The 18,457-nt window shown below is 36.8% G+C and overlaps 1 protein-coding gene across 4 annotated transcripts in view; it reads right to left on the reverse strand.

Moving 5' to 3' along the window:
- Positions 1-18,457, reverse strand: part of ARHGAP10 (Rho GTPase activating protein 10) — a 143,489-nt gene that overhangs the window by 79,016 nt on the left and 46,016 nt on the right. For 3 of the 4 annotated variants that reach the window (XM_027456676.3, XM_027456677.2, XM_027456678.2), the window contains 4 exons: positions 9,794-9,865; positions 6,463-6,564; positions 3,788-3,898; positions 1,770-1,874 (listed from right to left, as the gene is read on the reverse strand). In XM_027456676.3, coding sequence (XP_027312477.1) covers positions 1,770-1,874; positions 3,788-3,898; positions 6,463-6,564; positions 9,794-9,865 — 390 coding nt within the window. Of the gene's footprint in view, positions 1-1,769; positions 1,875-3,787; positions 3,899-6,462; positions 6,565-9,793; positions 9,866-13,927; positions 14,083-18,457 lie in introns of all 4 variants that reach the window. The other variant, XM_027456679.3, reaches the window with a different exon arrangement.

The raw sequence follows: 18,457 nt of genomic DNA on the forward strand, positions 1-18,457 counted from the left end.
AGGACCGTGTGGAGCTGGAAGTTTTGGGGAATGGTTGTTAGAGGTCCACTTGATCTTTCATGGAACAATATGTATAGGGAGTCTTTCTCTTAGGACGGTAAGCTAGGTAGAGATCTGTATTTAGAAGCTTTCCTAAACTTCCACAGCATTAATGTATGATTAATAATTTGGTTTCTCAGGAAATGCTAAAACACAGCTGAAAGCCTAAACATACATCTTAGGTTTGAGGCACTAAGTACTTTATATCTACCCGAAGGAAACTGCTACTCTGAACTCTCACCCCACCCAGTTGCTTCCAAAAACGTAGACAAGTGAGGAAATTTTAGCAGCAAACCTTCTACCACTGGAAAAGAATCAAAGTGTACTCATCAGCTTTTCTTCCACAGATTAGAGAGCAATTATTTGTGGTCACCCCCTTGAATTAAATTATTACAGCTCTGCTGAGAAATCACTGTTCATACACAGCGAGGCTCTCTGTACTGAATCCTGTACCCTTGTATTTCTAACATATCAACCCCCTGTCCTACTAGCAGCTCAGCTGTACAACAGCCAAGACCCGGTTCATTTTTCCTTTGTGATGTTTTCTTTATCTTCAGTACAGCACACTGCTATGTGTCCTCATGATCTTTGCAGACACATCTTTTTATTCTCCTCTTACTCTCCTCTTTCTATTGTGTTTTGAAATAGAGGTTGTTCTTTCTATCTATTCATAAAACTTCAGCTGTTATGTTCAATCTCTTCTGGATTTCCTGGGGCACACTGTAATATCACGCAATTGACTGAAATGCATCTGTTGAGATTAGCCTTCTTTTTGTTCGTCACTTCTTCAGACTACATCTCTGGCTCTTTTCCAACCACAATCTGAAATCCAGCTCTTCAATACTGTATCATAGCTTCCCTCTCACATTCTCCTTCTTGCTTGTCTTGAGCCAGGTCCCCTCTACCAACTGCCACTGTGTGTTCTTCCTTATTCCATTAAACAAAGCACACAGAAGCAGCAAGTTGGTCCTGAAATTTCTGCCAGGAAATCTGACTTCTGTTTATGAAGTTACTACTATTTAGTTCTCCTACCCAAACTAAACAACAGCTCTAGGGAAACATGAAGACTTAGATGTGTGGAAAGAAATTGACAAGAATGGTTTGGTGACACATGGATCATGTCGCTGTGTATTACAGTAACCGCAGTCTTCTATTCTACCTTCCTGTCTCCCTACTATCTGCTAGTTAAGCCATTTCTAAAATTAGTCTGCAGCCTCCTGGAAGTGTCTTAATTCCAGGTGCCCTTGGAGATTAACAAAAGGGATGCACTATCATGAAGTGCTTGTTTAGAGTAAGGTACAAGATTTATTTGCTATCAAAAGGCCTCTGGCACACCAGTGTTCATGTGGAGCAAGTTTTATTCTTTAACAAAGCTCATGGAAGAAAACAGACCAATTGACTACTGATTCTGCCACCCCCATTGCTTCAGCCTGTCACCTTGCTTGCTGCACTTTCAATCCTGAGCTAACACCAAGAGTCTCCTTGTACAGTTCTGTACCACCAACCAACAGGGATGTAGGTCTTTTTGAGAGATGTATTACAAACCACAAAATGAGAACTCACAGGAATCAGCAGTGATTTGTTCAGTGATGTGGTTGGTTAGCCAGAAGATGGCACTATATCCTCGAAGTTCACAAGCAACGGACTACCACGATGAGGAAAGTTTTGGCAATACAAATATTTTCTGGCAAAAAGTCTTTTAAGAGGCATAAATATCAATCGCAACTTACATTTTGTATATTTATCTGCAGGGCCATTTTGTAATGACTGAAGTCTTTAGCAAGTTCATATCCCTGATGATAGAAAGTGAACAAACCCTGAAAAAATGATAGCACCTGAAATACAAACAAAAGACTTGTCAGAACGTAAAGCTTCATTTACCCGAATGATTGCTGCATGTAGTCTTTTACAGAAATATCAGAGATGATAATTATTTTTTAAAAACACATCTCCAGCAACGTCCACAAATTCTGAATACCTATGTGGATCCAAATGATTGGCTATGTATTCATGGATTCTGGTGTGGTCCTATCCCTGGAATTTCACAACTCATCTCAATTTTAAATTTTACTGTAAGCAATGTATATTGCCTATCTCCCAGTCCTCCCTGTGTAATGTTTTCTATCAGCTGCTCTGATACCCATGATGTCTGGAATAAATTTGTGCACGAGGTGAAGAAGATCCTTGTCTTTTTGTTACTATTTCCCTCCCTTCTAATGACCACATTGAAATGATTTTCATAGCAGATTTATTGGTTTTGGGTGAAAGCAGCTCTCCCTCCAGCAGCTTTACTCATCACTGCGCACAGACCTGACACTCTTAGAACTTAAGAAGTGATTGTATTGCAGTTTCTGACTTCAGTGTTTTAATTTAAAGAAAGAATGACTGCATGCTGTATTGCAAGCTGCATAAGGGTGCAGTAGTGCCTACCTCTCCTGTTTAGTTCAGGTAGTTGGAAAGAAGCAAGTGACACAAACAACTCTCTTTATTACAGAGACCAAATCAAAGAATGTGTTTAATAGAGTCTTAAGTCACATACAGATAAACCGTTTTGCATGATTGTTTTTTTGTTTGTTTGTTTTTAAAGCATTAAGTAGGGAAACAGAGATAAGCATCCAGAAATTAAACCTCAGTTTACTACAGAAAATTTCAAATACAAATTGAATAACAAAGTTTAACCCCATCCAGAGAGTTTTCAGAAAAGTGAAATTAAGTGGTTGGAAACAAAAAATGAACTGAAAAGAAATTTTTACCATTCCTTGAACAATGTTAAAATATTTAAAGCAATTTACTCCCTCTGAAGGATTTTATTTCAACAATCTTTCATATAGAAATAAGATGTATTAAAATCTATAGCTCTAATTAATTCCATAATGAGCAGTTACTTTGATTAGGTCACTTGGGACTTGTTTTTATTTTTATTTTAAATAATTTTATCAGAATAAATGGAGAGACTTGACCCAAAAACACATAATGCAAGTGAATGGAAATCAGTTCTACAATACACCCTCCCTTTATCTATGTATTACACTTACTGTTCTCCTGGTGCTTTATGAAGTTGCATTTATCTTACAAAGCTAATTCACATTTCAGGAAATTTTTAATAACCACTTCTCAGAGGCTCAGGTTAATCTTGTCAGCACATATATGATTTTCACTGAACTCCAGTGAAACTCCAGCTCCCCTGATTTGTGCATAGATTCAACTCCATTTGAAATCAAACATTTCAGACTACCTAATACTGAGCTTTTTAGTCAGAAGCACCCTTTTAGTGTAGAAGCGTAGATATAAATTAACAGGCCTTTACGTGCAACCTTCAACTTGGAAAAAAAAAAAAAAGGTTACATTAGTCAAGAATAACACTTCAGGTGTTAAAAAAATATTTTTTTTAAAAGATGCAAAAAGAAGTCTGACCCTATCATCATTTTTTTGAATCCTCTATTCTAACTTACACCATAAATCAAGGTGTTGTTTTTTTTTTTTCAATACTGCACAAGATTTCACATTATCTGAAACTCAACGTCACTGAATCTAAATCAATTGTGATAATTAAAATAAGGTTTGAGCTGCTTGGATAAGCGTGTCTGTATTCAGAATTTGCACAGATGTAGCAAGACTGCTTTAAATTCTGTTAAGTCACACGATTGCATACATCTCAGAAAGCAGCTCCTTGGCTGGCCTTTGTCCAACTGCATTCTTTCTCCGTCCATTATGAGTAACAGGGTAGACTGAATTCACTGGTACTTACAGGTTCCACACATTCAAACTTCTTCCGCTCCTGAATCTCTTGCAACTTGCATACATATTCAAGGGACAGCTCATAGAAGTGTTTTCTATTCTGCTCCACTTGGCTATCTGCCTACAAACAAAAATATAGCTTATGAAGTTTCAAAGACATTTTGCAGACAGCTTCAAACTGACACACGTATTGCATACAAGCAGCAAATGATAACAGAACTTGTTCCAGACCAGGACTTGTTCCTTTACTACAGAGCTCATTCGTTTACTTTCAAAGGGAAGCAACAATTCCCTTTTACTAGATAGCGTATATTGTTTTGATTCATGAGATTAAATTTTTAGGAACATTCTGATAACACTTCTTCCAGCCTCTTTTCAATGGAATCCAAGCCAAATAAATCAGAGGAAGTACTTCAGCAATAATAATGCTGAAAAGGTGCCTGCCAGAGAGACAGGGCTAACAGCATCTTCCATCAGAAAAAGGGGGAATCAACTTTCCAGTTGAGGAAGAAAAAGTTACTGCTGAAAAGCATTTCACTGGTTTTGAAAGCATTGTAAGCTTTCCTCTATACCCCAAATGACTGCTACATATAGCCAGAATCCTATTATACCTGTCTCACACCTTTGCTTACTCTGATTGACAATATAGCCAAGAAGGAAAAAAAAAAAAAAAGAAATTGTTCTTTTATTGGCAGACATTTCACAAGTTTCCACAGATCATCAAATATTTAAAAATGCAGCCTTATTAGCTGCAGCTAATTTTTAGCTCAGCTTTGGTAAAATGCCAACATCATATTGATCCTGATCAGTTATATTTCAGTTCCATTCATTCTTACATAAATATTTAACTTTCTAGCATATATGAATTATTTCTTTAAGTTACATTTTGTTCTACGCATACCCTCATTAAACTATGAAACTTCAAAAACCGGATAATGGAGACCTTCATTCAAATGCATTAAAAGAAGGGCAGAGAGGGATCCTGTAGGTGATTAACACTTTGTCTTCACCCATGTGATAATGCTAAAACACTGTTATAAGTTCCATTATAGCTTCTGCACTAAACTACAAAAAGAAGTAGAGAATACCCTAAGTGAAGGACTTACTACCACACTCTCTCTCTTAAATACCAAGATTATATCCTTCAGACAGAACTCTGACCACTATGCTTTAAGAGGATAATTCAAATAAGCTTTAGGACACTTTTGCCCTAAGACGTGCTTTGCTTTGCTGCTCAGTGCTCAAAATCTGTCAGTGGCTAAAGGGGCATAACAACAAATGCCATTAAAAAAGGAAAGCACTGATACGCACATCATTAAGTAAAAATGTTTCAAAAAAGACAAGTCATTTTGATGCATCCTGTAGCCATGCAACACAGGGGCTGTTTGAATTGTCAGCAAAGCTTATAATGATATACACATGCAGTGAAGTACAGACAGAAAAATGCAGGTTTGCTAGGATACTTAGCTAATCAGTGCCATATATAGAGCAGTCTTACCAAAGTCTAATAAGCCTGCTTCTCTCTCTTTTTTTTTTTTTTTTTTGATTGTTTATTGTTTTGGGAGTCTGTCCCCATCCCCCAAGAACATAATAGCCAACACAACTATTTTATCAATTCCTTTCATTTCCTCTGTAAATAAATTACCGCATTTCTCCTCATTTTTTAGAGTCATGAATCTTCCTGTGCACCCAGCAAGCTTGCTCACTGTTGCACTGTACTTCATGTGCTGACTAAGAAATTCAGAAATAAGATGCTGACCATTCCTCAGTAAAATTTCAGGAATATCCCTCCATTAATAGAGTCAAAGCCTATGGTGTGGTAAGACATACTCCACTGTGACGTGGTTTTTATCTTTTTTTTTTTTTGGTCGAATTTATATCCACATCCTTTATTCATTCCAGATAGGAATTGACACAACTAGCCAAACGTAATGTGAAATAAGGAAGCTCCCATGCAATCATATACAACTATTTCCCAAGTTTGTACAAGAAAAGTTTTCCTACCCTTAGGATTTTAATGATACAAAGCATTCATAGATTAATCATCAATAATTCTGGCACAATTTTATTTCTCAAACAAAATCCTTCTGCCTACAGCAAGTCTCTGCAAGATCTCTCTGCTCTTTTCTCAACTATTATTTGCTGTTGCTCCAGAAATAAAAGCTATTACAAGTACAAATGATGATAAAAACCCACACGGAGAGAAGGAATGCCAGGGAAAACAGATCTGTTTTAAAGTTATAAATTGTCAACAACTTTTCTGTAGCATTACTTGAAAAAAGTGGATCCTCAAAACATATGAGGAAAAAAAATAGTACAAAAACATGTCTTTCTGGAATATAAATCTAACTGTAATTAGCATTCTGTGTTAATCCTTAGTAGTAAGTCAACACATACAATGTAATACAATTTATATATAGGCTAAAGTCGTAAGAGAAACGTAGTTTTTCACAATACATTTGCACATCAATATTCTCCGAACTATATAAAGAACATGACATCCAATGCTTCATATATGTTTCAAGGAAAGCCCTTGAATCAGAAAACAGTGGGGCATAAAATCAAGTTCAACAAATACCAACTCGCACCAACCTTTCAGAAATTTACCTCTATGAATGCTTCTTTTGCATAAAATACATTTATCTACTCAAAAGCCTGTAAAAGGAAGAAGAGCAGCAGCAATACCTCTTGTAATTGTAGCTCTTTCTTCTTAGCTGATAAATTTAAATGTTTTTCTAACAAACTGTAGTTCTTTTCTGTCTCTTTATCGAACTTCTTCTTTTCCTCCTAGACACCAGAACAAAATAACATTCATTTATAAATAAAAATGTAAGAAAAGCCTCTTTCATTGTTCTTTTAAAGTTTTCTACTTCATCAAAGAAAAAAGCTCTTTTATTCTTTTAAGTTTCTATATAAAGAAAAGCAAAATATCATACTCCATTAACTAAGGAAACATGTTTCCAACTAATTCTTTAAAAAAAATTGAAATAAAATCCCATTACATTATCACAGTGAAGTTTAACACGCAAGTGAACACTTAAAATTGATTATAAAAAAACTTCTTGATTTATTGTGTTTTTCATTATTTTCAGGGATCATCCACATCTTTTGAATAGAGGACTTCACAAGAAACATCAGTTCCATTAAAAAAAAAAAAAAAGAACTTTCTATAACTGACTGAGGAGAAGAAAGAAAAGATCATTTGAGTAGGTTGCAACAGGTTCACAGCCCAAAAACCAAAGTGAATATAGCTTCATATTCTGTAAGATTTCTTTATTTTAAAACCAAAGAACTCTGTGCTGAATTCCCACATCTGCTAGACTGCTGCTGCACCCATGACAAAAAAAAAATAGAAGATAAATCTCCATGGACCATAAAATCATGCTAGCAGAAGAGCATCTCACAAGCACACACAAATAGCATTTGCATGTACTAATCATCCATTTGTCTGGCCATTAAAAGCAACATATTGGAAGAGAGACAGACATGAAAAGTTTCTAGGAAATTTGAGTTCTTGGATCTAAGACAATGACATTGTCAAACAACCCTTTCATTTCTGCATTTCTAGTTTCTCAGTTCCATGTGTTAAGACAGAAGTCAGTACTGATTGAATTAACCAACCAGTTTTTAAAGCTATTTTCAGTATAATGAGTTGCAGCAGAAAATAAAGCTTTAGAAACAGGAAAAAAATCCTTATTAAAGCACTCACAGATTTGCTCATCAGAAACAGACCAGTTCAATGACATTAAGAATTCTGCATATATTCATGTATATTCATTATATATGCACCTATTCAGCATACTGGTTAGACTCTACACATATACTTGTTCATTTTTTAATCCTAATCTTTCATTTTTAATAATTCATGCAGGTTTTTGTTCTCTGCAGGATTTGATTTTCAAGATGGCATTCCTATAGAGGATCTAAGCTGTTTAAGACTGCTTTTCAGTAAAGGATTTTACAAAAAACGCTTTTTCCTCCATCACGTATCTAATACCTTTTAAAAAAAAGCCACAATATTTCTTATCAATTGAGAAATGATATAATATGCATGTGGGATTCATTAGATATAACATGTTAGCATACACAGTTTAGAAAAAAGAGGAATGGGGAAAAAAAAGGTGTGTGTTTATACTAGCAAAATTTCCATTGATCAGATAAACATTTGAATGCTACCAGAAAAGAAGAGATATTTACTTCTAAATAGGTAAAAAACAGAAACAATCAGAAACTACACATGCAGCTAGAGATGAGAGCAGTAAAATTTTTCACTGAGGAATAATTCAGTAAGTTTTTCAGCTTCAAGCACTACAGAGATTAACTTCCTCCCTGCTCTTTTCTTTGTCTTCTTTAACCTAATTCAGACCTTTTCATCAACAAGGGATGCAAAACACATGAAAACACGAGTCAACAGATTTAACTTTTGTCACAGTAGATATATATGTATTTATTTTTCCTAAGGCTCATCCCATACAATGTTCTAGATACATTTTGGTATTAGAGGGCGTAACACGGTTTTCAGAGCCATGCAAAATTATATTTCCAATGACAGTACTTTGATTATACTGAATAAATATTCAGTTAAAATATTCCAGGAGTTAAATATTTTTAGAGTATTTTTCTCTGTGTTCTACAATTAAGCAAGACCATTCTATTTAAATTCACCAAGAGTTCTGTCCACAAAATGGCCAAATACCAATAAGAGCTTCAACTTCATGGAAAGAGTTGCAGGGAGTGACAAGGGAAGACGCATGCATCCAAACAAAATGTGACATTCAGAATATGTGAATGTAAATTTTCATGATAAAAACATCAGGAACAGAACTGACTAGGAAATGAGTAAAGATCATGAAGTAATTTAAAACATAGCAATTCTTACCCAAAAAAATGGTAATATCCTCTTACACCATAAATACTCTGTTGAAATAATCCATTAAATATACCAATATACCATATAAATGACAATATATAGTATTTAGAACAAATTATTTTTCCTTCAACAACTCTAAATTACGGTTTTTACTGGATGTTGGTTTGAACTTCTGACATCCATAAAAGACCAAAGACCACTGCATTATTAAATTGCAATAATTTATTATCAGAGTGTTTTCCATGCATGAACACTGAAATCAGATTCAGAATATGTTAATCATTCCTGCTGAAGTCAAAATGTATAGCTCACCTGAAACTGAAAGGTTATCTGAGACGTTAGATATCACTGCTGGTGAAGTCATGACATTATAAAATAAAACATCTGCAGAGTGGTAGTTTAAAAATGTACAAATTGAGTTTTGGAACAGAAAATGGCAGTAAATAGCTGTAACGTTTCCCCATTTTCAAATAAGTATTTAAATCTCTAATTGTAAGAAGGAAGGTAGACAGATACAGCAAGGTGAAAATTGTCCTTATTATACTTATCCAATTGCTAGTCTGTACTTAACCCATGAGGCTTAGCTTTATAAATACCAACAATGTAGTGGCAACCTTAGAAAGGTTACTGACAACTTTCACCAAAATAAAAGTACCTTGAATGAGATCCTGTCTTTAGCCACTCCATCGCTATTTTTCCCTCACTCACATAGAGCAATGAGTGATTTATTTAAAACAATGAGTGATTTTATTCAAGTAAAATAAAAGCAATGTTCACTTTGCAGGTTGCATAAATAAGGCTAAAAGCATACAAATGAACTTCTTTGGGTAGTTAATGCGTTTCATCTTTTGATTGTGCAACTGCAAATAAGAATAAAGTGAATCAGAGTTATCCATTAGGCTGTTAGCTATATTTCTCTTATTCCAGACAGAAGAGATAAGGGAGGGGGAGGAAAGAAGGACACATTCTTCTCTTCTTAAGCACACTTTCCATTTGTTTCTGAAGCAAGTTCTCAAAGTAGAAAAGAAGTGTGAACACATGAAATATAAACAACAGTTTCCCTGTGCCAAATACATGTCATTACTGCTCTGCGATCCAAGTAGAGAAATTAAACAAACTTATCATAAAGGCAAACGAGTGACAAACCTTTACAGCTCCTAGCTGCTCTTTCCTAAATCTTTCCAAAGGTTTGATCAGAGTTTCAGTAACACTGAGTGCCTAAAAAAAAAAAAAAAAAAAAAAAAAGAGAGAGCAAAGGTTAAGCTTCTGTTGCCAGACAGACAAGTCACTAAGTCACTTTAGCACCATCAATCAAAAGGGGGAAAAAAAAGACAAACAAGCTCTGGGGCTTATAAGGAAAACATGGTGGGATACTAAGTCCTAACTCAAAAAAAATCCTGTCTCTGAGTTCATTTAAGGTTTCAAAATTTCTATCTTGTCTTTCAATTCACTGTAAGGAAAATTAAAACAAATCTAAAACAATTGAACAAATGCAGAAATTGCATTTGTTTGGCTGCAGCCAAACAGTAACTGCTTTACTTATGCCAGTCTTGCAGATCAGGTCAACAGCCTCCACAACTGAACACCAGAATGTGCCACACAGAAAAAAATAATAGTTTTCATTTGAGGACATACACATTTCTGCAGCAACGCAAAAACACAGGAAACAGCTGTAGAATGGGCAACTGAGGTGTAATTAATAAGCTTTTAACACACAGCTAAAACCATTAGGAATTGAAATATATATTTCCAAATATTTAAATTTAATTAAATTAAGAAAGCTTCAAGTTAACATAAGTTACAAAATCAAGAGGTGTAGAGACAAGAAATGAGAAATTTAGTTGACTAGGTAAAGTTTAATCTGTCTCTTCCACAGCATCCATCACTGAGCTTTTTAATATGGCTATGAGGCCATTTATCATAAGAAACAAAAAAGAAAACAACATGCCACTTAAAGACTGAAAGCTAGCTTATAAATAAGTTTAAGTTTGGTCTTGCTGTGAACGCGAATTAGAATTTTAAAAGCATTTGAAATTTAGCAAAAGCTGGAATTTCTTAAATACAACAGGAGCACTGAGAAAGTGTAAAGAGCACAGCAGATGTGGAGGAGCAGAGGGGTTCCTTGTGGTCCCAGGCCCAAGGCAGAGCCCCAGGGCACTTCAGTCACCCCAGCCCAGGGCTGAGCTGCCAGGAGTGCAGGCAGAGCTCCCTGGAAGCCCACCTCAGATAGAGCAGAAGTCTTCCCCCCGCCCCCCTCCAAATTTAAGAGGTTTCAGATAAAACACTGCAGGCCTAATCTGGCCTTCTGAAAAGCTCTTATCGTAAAACACACGAGGGATATATTAGAGATCTGGCACAGCACAAATCCAAATAGCACTGTCTGCTCCCACCCAGCCCTGGAGCCATGCGGGGATTACTGTGGGAGTCATCTTGCCAATTCACCGTAACCAGAGCAACCCTGAATTTTCAACAGCATGCTAACCTATTTATCTAGCTGGAAACTCAAATATTGGGCAAGTCTGGGCCAAACTAAGCATTGCACAGTCATCCTCAGATATTCCCTAAATTCAGAGCACTTGATCTTGTGGCCCAAACCCTTTCTTTCTGCGTTCACTTCCTAATTTTGTCAGAAACACTAAAAGTACCCTTTAGCACAAACCTGACGGAAGAAGAAAAAGGAGGACTTGACAGCCAGAGAAGTCAAACGTCCCAAAGAGGAACTGAAAAATGCGGTTACAGGAAGGATCCATCCCACCCGGCACGCTGCATCCTATTTACTCAAGCAGTTATTGGGGTCTCTAGGGCATTTTAGGACATTCACTTTTGTGAGGCTCCCAAAACTTCCCTAGAAACTCTGAAGGAGCTGAAAGGAAACAGCAAGTTGTATGTATAACTGGAGCAACCCCAAGCAACATCACCTGAGGCCTTCGGAGTCTCTCTTGGCTTGGCTACAAGGATTCACACAAATCCAAGCAGAGAACCTCTCCAGAGGCTGACAGAATAATGACAGAATAATCCTTCAGTTTGGGAACATTTCAAGAAGTTTGAGTTGTTTCTGCCAGTTTCCTCTCCACTGACGGCGTGAGGGAGGAAGGCTGTGAGGCCTCCTCAGAGAGGAGCCCGGGGAGGATGAGGAGAGCCGCAGGCTGGTACCAGCCAAGCAGAATGCTTTCACAAAGGGAGGTGCTTAAAGGCAGCACTGAAATGGTCAAAAACTTAAAAATTAGCATCTAACAACAAGTTGCTTCTTAGTTTTTTGAACTTTTACACAACGAAAAGGGAAACATAAGGTCAACAGGCAATGGATGCATGCTGAACATGAAGTCCGAGTCAAAATAAATCCCAGCAACCTGGCTCAGCAGAAAGAAAAAAAACATGGGCAGAAAAGGCTGAGGTTCACAAACCAGAAGGGCTGGCTACAAATCACTTGGTCTGCTACACTTCTGTGCGGCATTAACCATGGGAACCACTGAAGGTATTTGTTTGAAGCAGAAAATAATCTTTCAATCAAAATGGGATGTTCCCTCCAAGACAGCCAACAAATAAAGATTCCAGTGTTGCCAGTGGTAAAATAAGCCAGTAATTCTTTCATTAAAAGAAAAACAAGCCTCTTTTCCTTCCAAAAAAAAGTTTCTCATTTTGCTCAACAAACTTTTGTAACAGATGCCTCTGCAGCAGAAATTTGCCTGCCCTGCAGGTATTTATGATTTGTCACCCCCTTTTGCTTTCTCTGAGCGGGTTAAACAGCAGTGCTTATGAGTATTTCTTGGTGAAGTGGGATTTTGCAGCTCTTTGATCATTCTTATGGAGCTTCACACCAGGCCCACATAAAAATATAGGAGGAACATTTCTTCCTCACTGAAAGGAGTGTGAGAGTTTGTACATACAGAAGCTGTCAACCAAGATGCGACTGGTACATAGTGAATTAGAGATCTGTTCTTCTGACTCATACACATGAAAACATTCATAGCTACAAAATGCACAATATTAAATTACAAAAGGAGGAATTTGAAGTGTTTCCCAGTACTTAGAATTCAATGCTTATCATAAAGAGATGGAAAAAGTTGTTTTCATTCCATAAATAAGTACACATTTTTATGATATTATTCATATTTATAACTTGGGAACTCAAAAGACACTACTTTTTTAAAAAAACTAGATAACAGATAAGTAGATAAAAAATATTTCCTCAGTACATAGAAATAAGCAAAAAAGCTAAGGGCCCTTTGAATTTATTTATTACACACCCTTCCCTTAAAGAAGTTTACATCAAAATCCACCACTTTCAAGAAAATATATCAGGAATTCAAATTAAATATTAATTAATAACAAACTGCATGTTCCTGCCTCTTTCAACAACTTTTGTATGACTCTTGAGTTAATTTTTTATTCTACACACACACAAAAGTCTTTTCTGTTCCTTATACCCCTAAGTTACCCAGACCTACCTGAAAGGAACATATACCCGATTTTAAATTCCAGCAAGCAAACTATGGTATGTGTAAGCCGTAAGTGATCAATATAAAGAGGTCACGTCTCAAGTAACACTATCTTAATCAGCTTTAGGAACGTCAAGGTTTCACAAATGCTTTCAGAAATGTCTAATGCAATATGCACATGTGCCTTGGACCAAATACCTGAAACTGCTTATACTATTTCTATTCTATTTGTTGCAACTACTGACAGGCCAAAGAATTAAACTTCATTTTAACGTAAGTCTGGGAACAGCAGCAAAAAAAAAAAAAAGTCATCATTGCCAACATCACTTCAGGAGATCCCCGTAGCCAACATTTCCAACAGTATCTTGAAGTAGGCTTTCAGCTTTGGATATACCTCCTAATTTCAGATGCCCTTACAAAACTTCACCTGCTCAGGCAGAGACATTTTACAGAATGGTGATAATCCTGACTTTTACAGCTCCATATATTTCAAAAGAAATTTGTAACAGGTTGCAGATTAAGAGGCCCAAGCCAACATTTTCTACAAGCAGTCCACAAAGGCACAGACTCAATCCATTAGCAAGTCCATTTACATTTCCAGCAGCTTGCCAATTAGTCACTCGAGTCAACAAGATCCAACAGGTAACTCACCAGCCAGTGCCAGTCCACAACCGACTTCATTTAGCCTTTTTTTTTTTTTTTTTTTTTTCCTCTTCTCAGAGAGGGCGGGAGAATGGCTGTTTAGGGAGAAACTCCTTCCCTGAACACCTCCTCCCATGCACTGGAACCTGCCAGACAGCACCATCCACCAGCGCTCAAAGCTCTCTGCATGCTTTCTCACCCTCCAGAGCAGTCTGTCTGAGAAACGCAGCACCAACAGGTTCCCGCTCCCCTTGCGGCCACAACCAGGCTGTCTTGCAGAAGAGGAAGGCTGCTTACATGGGCTGTGAAGGGACATCGACCCACGAGAGCTGTCACAGAATCTCAGTCTGGCCTCTGTGGTTACAAAGGTGAGATCAACCAAAGTTAACCAAATTTCGGTTTGCAAGTTATACAAATGCAACTATGGTCTCCCAGCATTCATCCTAAAAATGATTTCAGCCTTTACTGAAAGAACTAGAAGTTAAACATTGTTGGTCAATAAACCCTGGTGGTGAGAAATTCCTGCACTGATCCTACTCCATTTTGAATCCAAGCATCCTCCCATACAAAAGAGGCTTACTAAAAATGGCAAAAAAAAAAGCCATAAACATGTACCTTGCTACAGACTGCACAGTGACACAGGGGTACCCACTTCCAAAGCCTCATCAAAGGAACTGGAATGCACACCACATGCCAAACAGCAAGACAGGGTGGTTTAAAGTTTCCCAGTGCGCTGACTGGGAAGATTTATTTGTGGACAGGGGCAGGATTGTCTCTCCCTGTCAACAAAGCAAAGGAGGAGGCCCACAGCCAGAAGGGCAGAGCTTGTGAAACTGAGTAAGTGTCAATGAAACTGGATCTGGGAAGGAAGTTTTGCCCTTCTCAATGTAACAGAGAATGCGGAAAGGAAGACACAGCTAACAGTGATTCAATAATAAAGTAGGTAACACTGCTGCTAAATAAAGAAGTGTACTTTCTAATAAAGAACTTTACTACCTGCAGCTGCATTTCTGCTCACAGAGGACATACAGAGCTCTTTGTGTTCCTTGTAAGGAAGTGCAACATTCAGCCTAGTACAAAAGGTGACTTTCTGGGATCTCCAATATTTGGGTGCAGGGGAAGAAATGGAAAAAAAAAACGCCTCTCCCTCTAAAAAATCTCTTCTGCTACACGCCTCAATTTGATAATGAAGTTTCTGGAAACATTAAACTCTGTGTCTGAAAGCCTGTGTTACGTAACCGCACAGATACAGCTCCACTGCAGAGGAAGTCAAATGTTATTTTCAATCGCTTCCTTGCAAAGGTTTAATCTCCATCCTTTATTTTCCCATGGGAACACGATTTCCTCTTACAAGAACATGCTCCCAGTTAGCCGTACCAGCCAGCTCTCCTGCCAGTACGCCCTGCAGACATAGCGGCATCTCTCTACCCACTCTTCAGCACCCATTTTGTACTTAACTGGAGCACTGACAATTGCACAATCAACACCCAAGTCTATTCCCCTAATCTATGTGCTCATTTTCAAGTGCACATTTTAACCTTGTAAAATCTGGATTTTCTCACTGCTCTAGAGCTTTCCCTGTAGCTTTACAGTCTAAAATAAGAGCAAAAGCCTCCCTCAGTCACACACTGGGACTGAAAACAAGGGTATTTTAGAAATTTGGGTGTTAGAAGTACTAGAGTCTACAGACTAAAGGATTTTAAGGGTATATCATCGCATATCAATAGCTGTGTCTTTGCATGTGTGCAGAAGCTATGAAAATAGTAGTGACATCCAGTCCTCTGGGTTCATTGCTTCTGCGGGAAAACATCTGGTAATAAAGTGTCAGACAGGTATTCTTGGATACAATTTATTTTGTATATTTTCAGCATGCCATGAGGTACCTGTAACAAAACAAATCACCTTCCTCGTGGATGTTCCAGAAAACTACCCCTGGAGTTTAAAACAGTGACTTTCAGAAACTGTTCCCAAAACCAAACCCTGCTTCACAAGCTGTGGTACTGGCACACTCCTGTTCTTCATACTTAGCTTTATTTTTGTTTTGTTTTCTTTATTTAAATGCAGCAGTCTTGGATTACAGATGGTACAGTGGCAGGACTCCTTTGTCCCCTCTTGTCAAAGGTTCTTTCCATTCAGTGGAAGTTTATGACTGACGGTTAAAAATGCCTCCTCTGACCTATATGCTATGCTGTGCTCTGAAAGAATGTTTGCATTGATACACTTGCCATGAGACAGCTGGCTTTGAAAAGTTAAACTGGTATCATAAGCAGAGAACACAAAAAGAAAATTACTTCATTTTAAATAGGAAAACTAAATGAAGACAGTGGTTTGTAATAAAGATTACTTACAAGAAATATTTAATAGTCATGTCTTTTGAGTAAATTTATTCTTATTAAACGCATCCCACTATTTAGAGAAATACTACGAAACAATAAACATAACAAGTAGGAGAAGAAATACAGACAGCTTTTTCCCATCTGAAATGGATGAAAGCTTCCAGGAAATAGCTCCTTTTAGCAAATCCAATATGCCAGAGCTCAACAGTGTAACACACCCGAACACTGGCCGGGTTCACATAAGAACTGAGAATCACTCCCAGTCCACACTTGGGCTGTATAAAGATCTTGACAAAGCGAAAAGGCTACTCTGAAAAGGAAATAGCGTAATACTCATTTTCTTTGTTCATGGCAAAGCTCATAGTTGAGTAAAACGATGCCACTGAACGGCAAAGAATCTAACAGTGAACAAGAGCTCCAGTGTTTAGTCAAGTATGAACTGCTCAATTATTGTCAGAGCTGTTCTCCACAAGAAACAGTGGTGTTATTAACAACCAGCAAAACCCAAACTGATGAAAGTTTTACAACGCAAATTCCAAACATTTCCCGTTGATGAAATAACAGAATGAAAATGCTCCAGTGAGTTACATTTTTTAAAATCAAATCAGACAGCTTGCAGGAAGGCAAAAAAAAAAAGGGGGGGGGGGAGGAGGGAGGGATCTAGGTCCTGTGATTAAAGTTATTAAATGCTGCTCCTGAGAAATTGAATTATTTGTGCTTCTATCTCCTCACCTGAGATGTTCACTAGGCTGTTGGCAACCTAATTTTTCAGAAGTGCTACACAATTACATATTTTTTTCCACTGTCTTGGCACACTTATTTAGCAGCCTGCATTGTCAAGGGATTTAACAGGATCTAAACACACAGAATACCATAAAATGCTGTGAGCTCTGATTGAGCAGATCTTGTACACCTTACATTGAAAATCCAAAACTGTTGGATATTTTTTTTTTACCTAGATCAGTGAGTAAAACCATTGTTCCTTCACAGATTTCTTGAGATTACTTTGAAGACAGATTAAGATTTATGAACCCTTAAATATCTACATGCTGAGGACCAAGGAAAAACACAGAAAAATTAACAGCACCATCTTCACAGCAACATAGGATCAGTGTAAACTAAATACATAGCCACTGAACAAAAGGTAATAGTAAGCTATTCATGAACGCTACTTGTTAAGTGAGCACTTCACCTGTGAAATAGACTCATGTATTTAAATACTTTAATCATAAGAGGTTAGTATTGTTAAGCATGAATAAGTGTGAGTACATATTTGCACAGATGATTTAAATTTTACCTTTAACCTTTTGAGTGTATGCCTTTCAACCTTAACAACTTCTTTTAACTTGGGAAACCACAGCTAGGAAACCTCTCCCCCCCCCCCTTTTTTTTTTTTTTTTTTTTAAGTCACTGGAGGTAGAAGAAGAAAGAATACAATAGAGACTTCACCAAGCTATTTTCTTTAAAAAAATCAATACAGGTGCATTTGCTTACATTCCTGATAGACTCTGGGAATAATAATTCTTTCTAAACAATGCATTTGCAAAGATGCTATTTTGAACTAGACTCTGACAGACTGGTGAAACTGGTGAAAATGCAAAAGGATTTTCAAGAGGAAAGACTGCAAGCAGTTTTATGAAAGGTAAAAAAAAAAAAAAGTCCTATTTAATATGAAAAACAGTTAAAAAATATCATGCTCAAAAATTAGAACTTACCATCTTTTCTAGGAGATACTGAAAGGAATAAAATTGTGCCAAAACTAGCAAATAGAAGAGATCATATCAAAGTAAATTCATATTGCCTTAGAGAACTAACAGGAAACATAATGAGGTGAATATAATTGTAACAAAAATGCCATCGAAAGTGAAAATGTGATGAAGTAAAAAGGAAATGCACAATTACTTGGGATAAAGTTAGAAAGACTGAGGCAAAAACCTGTTTTATTTGGGAGGGAGCAAAGAAAACCATGAGGAAAAGAGTTTGTTTATATATATATATATATATATATATATATATATATACACACACATACATATACATACATACACACACATCCACATATATATAGGTATTTCAGAAAACAGTGGGAAGGGAAGCTATAAAATCATTATTCAACTGGAAAGAGTTAAAAGAAAAAAAGCAATTGACTCTAGAACAAATTTAAATCTTAATAATTGAAGAAAAATATCTCAGTTAATTCTAACAAGCCATCTAACAAAGTAGAACAGCTGGATGTTAAGGAGAGTAAGGATTTCTTAATAATAATTACATGTATTCTTCTTATATTGCATAGATGAAGAATTAATTACATTTAATTAGAAGAGGCTTTGCTTTAGATTAATTGAAGAGCACAACAAAGCACATGAAGGGGAGAGGTAGCAAGCTGCCAGAGC

Source organism: Anas platyrhynchos, chromosome 4, assembly GCF_047663525.1.
Source record: "Anas platyrhynchos isolate ZD024472 breed Pekin duck chromosome 4, IASCAAS_PekinDuck_T2T, whole genome shotgun sequence".
Classification (NCBI taxonomy): Eukaryota; Metazoa; Chordata; class Aves; order Anseriformes; family Anatidae; genus Anas; species Anas platyrhynchos.